Raw genomic sequence first — 4,409 nt, 5'->3', positions numbered from 1 at the left:
TAAAATCGAATTTCGACCTCTACAACCAATTTCACAAAAGACATGTTATAATTTTAATTAATATATATTAAACAAACAATGGACTTAATTAATCATCACAAATTAAAAATGAATTGTTCAAATAATTTGGAGTTCAAATTCGAATTTGAACTATTTTATTAAACTTTCACGACAAATGATAACATGAAAATCAAAGATATAAATATTATATTAGAAATTGTGTATTTAATTTTTTCTTCAATAAAAGAATTTTAAAAAAAAATTAAATTGATTTCTAACACATAATTTCTATTTTTATTTTATTTATTTCGAACAATGCTATAGAGTATATGTTAGTAAAATTCAAATTTCATTTATCTTCCAACTTAAACTTTAAATTGTTAAGTAATTTTCATGTCAATCTTATAATTAAGAAAATAAAATGATTTTGATATTTAAAAGCAATAAATATTGATAATAAATGATCCTTTGAAGAAAAAAAAGAAGAAGAGAAATTTGACATGAGAGAATAATAAATAACGATACGACACTTATAATTTGATCTACAAAAAACGTGAGAGAATAATAATCTATCTAAAATCACAAAGGCTGGTAGATAATTGGAGAGAGAAGAGAAATCAATCTTGAGTTTCACTTTCCAGGAAGCCCTATTAGAAAGAGAAGGTTTATGAATGAAAGAAAGAAAGAAAGAAATAAGAAGATGACTGAAGAAGAAAATGGTCGGCAACAACAATAAAAAAATAGAAATAGAAAAAGGTCGTTATTGAATTTTCTCATTCATTCACTGCTCTTGCTCACTGTTAACACTGCAACCAACACTCTTCTGTTTGTGCTGGACCCTCTTCTCTCTCACAACTTAACCATAACTTTTTCTCTTCCAGTGGAAAAAGCCAAATTGACAGTAGTAGTAGTAGCCACAATTACAGCTCCAACAGCAACAGCAACAGCAACAGCAACAGCAGCAGAAGCTGAAACTACCAGAAATCCATCAGAAAACAACAACACCAGAATCATCAGATTTACTTGTTCCTTCTTCCTCTCCACACATATAAACAGAAACAATTTAAGAATATCTATATCTATATTATATTCTCACACCCACCATTTAAGATCTACACCACCCCCACATTACATTACATCACATACATATATAGCGTTACTTTTACTCTAATTATAACAAATATATCAAAACCATATAGTTGTGGCTACTACAAGGAGATTGCCTTCAGATTCAGGAGCTTTTGCTGATTGGGCACCAACTAATTCATCAACAACCCTTCGTGCTGCTGCTGCTCCAGAAGATCTTTCTCTCGGTTTCAATGCGGCTCCCACCGCCGGAAACGCCGGACCTTCCACCGGACCCACCACCGGATTATATAATTCATCTAGGTCCATTAATTATGGACCTGAGATGGGTATGTTTGTTGTAGCACCTTCTTCTTTTCATCATCACCACCATAATAACAACCACCATGAAGCTCTCATGTCTGATCCTCACTCTCTTAACCCCGCCACCGCTCTCGGTGTTGGGGTTATACCTTTACTCACAGCTTCTCCATGTCTTGAAAATGAAAACATGTTAAACAGTAGAAGAAACCAACAAGGAATTCAGTTTTGGCATGAACAACATCATCAACAACAGCAACAACAAAGTCCACATTCACACTATTTGAAAAAACAACAAGGTTTTCTTGATCATCATAATACAAGTCCAACAAATTTGGTTCATGGTGGTGGGTTAACTGCTTCTGGTACCAGTAGTGGTGGAGGAACAACAACGTGTCAAGATTGTGGAAACCAAGCAAAGAAAGATTGTAGTAATAGAAGGTGTAGAACTTGTTGTAAAAGTAGAGGTTTTGATTGCCCTACTCATGTTAAGAGTACTTGGGTACCTGCTGCTAGAAGAAGGGAACGTCTTTCTTCTACCGCGACAACGACGGTGGTTGCTGGTGGTGGTTCTAGTGGTTCAACTTCTGGTGCTAAGAAACCTAGACTTATTGCTTCACAAACTACTTCTCATACTTCTACTTCTAATACTACCCCTCCTCGAAGCTTTGATACTACCTCTAGCCATCAAGGTTTGTTAATTCTCATCATTTTTTTTCCTTCATGATTTTAGGTTTTTCTAAATGTCACAAAAAATAAAAATCGTGCAAGTTTGGAATCATGACGAGTTTGACAAAATGATATTCTTGTTGCTCAAAGTACTATTTTTTTGTTGATAAAATCACAATGGCTCAAGGCCAATTGTGCAGAGTTTATAGTTAGATCATAGATGTAAAAGCTAGTTATATTAGTTAGCTACACTAGTCCATTGATTTTCTCAATAGCTACATAAGGCATACATAGCCAATGAAAAGATCAACCACCTAGTTTAACCGACTAGTATAACTAATTTTTAACTCTAATTCATTGTCAATCTAAACATACACTATAAACTCTTGCATGTTTTTTTTTGTAGTGTTGACGATGAAATGAACATGATCAAAATTAGTTCGAGATTTGATTATTTAATTAACTTGTTAAACTTGATTCATGAACGAATGAGTTGAGTGCGAGTAATCGACTTGTTTAGTTGATTAATTAGTTTAATATTTTAGTTAGTTTAATTTTTTTTTGGGTTTATTAGTGTGTGTGAATTGAAAAAGTTGTGTTTTGATTTGGTTGTATTAATGTCTGCAGATGCAGGTTTCAAAGATTCAATGCCGGGTCAAGTACGTGCACCGGCGGTATTCAAGTGTGTTAGAGTGACATCAGTGGATGATGGAAAAGATGAGTATGCATATCAAGCTGTAGTGAAGATTGGTGGCCATGTTTTCAAAGGTTTTCTTTATGATCATGGTGTTGAGAATAGGGAAGTTTATCCTAACCTTTCTGAGCTTCATTTAGGTGGTGGTGGTGGAAATAATAATGGTGGTGCTAATAGAAATGGAGTGTCTTCTTCATCACCAATGATGGATCCTTCTCATGATGTTTATGCAGCAGCTTCAAGTGGTGGTGGAGGATTACTTGGAGGTTCAGCTTATGGTAATCAAATAAATTGAACTGTCTTAATGTTTTTCCAAGTGCAGCAAGGTATTAATAGTTATGCTTGGAGAGGCTTATGACGTTTGTAGTAGTAATCTTTGAGGGGTGGGGAAATTAATCAATTTTCTTCTATATAGGTTTTGTACCTTATTGCATATGTCACTCTTTTCTGCATTTTTCAACATGGTTTTAGTTTCTATTCTTTGTTCTCCAAAATTTGTCTTTGTCATTTTATGAGATCAATGATCATTCAATGACAAAGGAGAGTATCATTATTTAACTGTTATAGACAAATAGTTTATGTATCAAATTAACTCAAAATGGAAAAGCAAAGGTCCATTAATCTTGTTTTATTAATAGTTAATCTCACTGTTTTTAAATTTTAATGACCATTATTTATTGTAACAAACTGTTTACCTTTTCCTTTTCTTTGACAGCTTATTCCACTTTATTTTCACTGTTTTATGTATTTTATATTTTATTTGATGTTAAAGTTGAAATCTACAGTGTGATCACCTTGACAAAAATCTACAGTATAAAGTCTGTATCATAAAAAAGATAATGATGAATTTTTAAATCTTGATATTTTATGATAATTGGTACATTGAACTATTGATGTTAATTCAACACTTTGTTCATAATATATATGTATTTTTCTACATGATGTATACTTAGTATGTTGGCATGATTCCTTTTTTTTCTGAATAGTCATACTAACTGTTTCCATGTTTTATATTCTATATATTACTATACTATACCAATTGGATCCTATATATGGATTGCTTTGTTATAAATTTTGTAAACTAAAAATAAATGTATGTTTTTACAAGTAGTTTCTACTTTAGACTTAAGCATGAGAAGTAGTTGTAACGTCACCATCATTTATAAGTCTGTCTTTTTCATCCTTAGTTCATTGGTCTTCTCTATGCGTAAGCAACCTGCAAACTTTTTCTGCATTTCATCAAAACATGATGTACTCTTATTTCCAATTGTTCTTCTTTATAATTCAGACAATGACCATTACACTCATTTCTCTCATATCTCATTCATCTTTTTTAATGCTTGTTCTAGTCATATTCAAGTCTGCATTTAACTCCTTTGTTCTTCCATTTTAATGCTCCCTCATTGTGCTTTGCAATAATCATTCTTTATGTCTGTTAGTTGCACATTCTTTATTTTACAAGCAAGCATTTTTTTTTTGTTTGTCAAAAAGTAGTTAATTATTTGGTTTATATATCACTTTTTGGTTGGTCATTAATGTTTTATTAATCCTTGCATAATTTGTTTATATTGGAATTGGCCTATGAAATACTCCTTATAGTCCTCATCTTGAGGCAGTAAAATCAAATATTTACATAATACAGGGATCAATTCTAATTTGA

General features: G+C 32.1%; 1 protein-coding gene across 2 annotated transcripts; it reads left to right on the top strand.

Moving 5' to 3' along the window:
- The first annotated feature begins 566 nt into the window (after positions 1 to 566).
- LOC11432347 (protein LATERAL ROOT PRIMORDIUM 1) lies at positions 567 to 3,407 on the top strand. Of its 2 annotated transcripts, none has more exons than XM_039834585.1 (2): positions 567 to 2,078; positions 2,689 to 3,407. In XM_039834585.1, exons 1-2 carry the CDS (start codon positions 1,412 to 1,414, stop codon positions 3,042 to 3,044), a joined length of 1,023 nt encoding a protein of 340 aa, XP_039690519.1. In that variant the 5' UTR covers positions 567 to 1,411; the 3' UTR covers positions 3,045 to 3,407. The 2 variants fall into 2 exon arrangements, with proteins under 2 accessions (XP_039690519.1, XP_024640860.1); XM_024785092.2 differs by having other exon boundaries at positions 571 to 2,078; positions 2,683 to 3,407.
- Positions 3,408 to 4,409: the final 1,002 nt, after the last annotated feature.

This window comes from Medicago truncatula, chromosome 5 (assembly GCF_003473485.1).
Source record: "Medicago truncatula cultivar Jemalong A17 chromosome 5, MtrunA17r5.0-ANR, whole genome shotgun sequence".
Lineage (NCBI taxonomy): Eukaryota > Viridiplantae > Streptophyta > Magnoliopsida > Fabales > Fabaceae > Medicago > Medicago truncatula.
The sequence above is the reverse complement of the archived record's forward strand: the minus strand, read 5'-3'. Positions and strand labels throughout refer to the sequence as shown.

Coding starts and splice junctions, on each gene's coding strand:
- LOC11432347 (XM_024785092.2), top strand. CDS start 1,412: ATGGGTATGTTTGTTGTAGCACCTTCTTCTTTTCATCATCACCACCAT. Junction 2,079..2,682: donor TACTACCTCTAGCCATCAAG/GTTTGTTAATTC, acceptor TAATGTCTGCAG/ATGCAGGTTTCAAAGATTCA.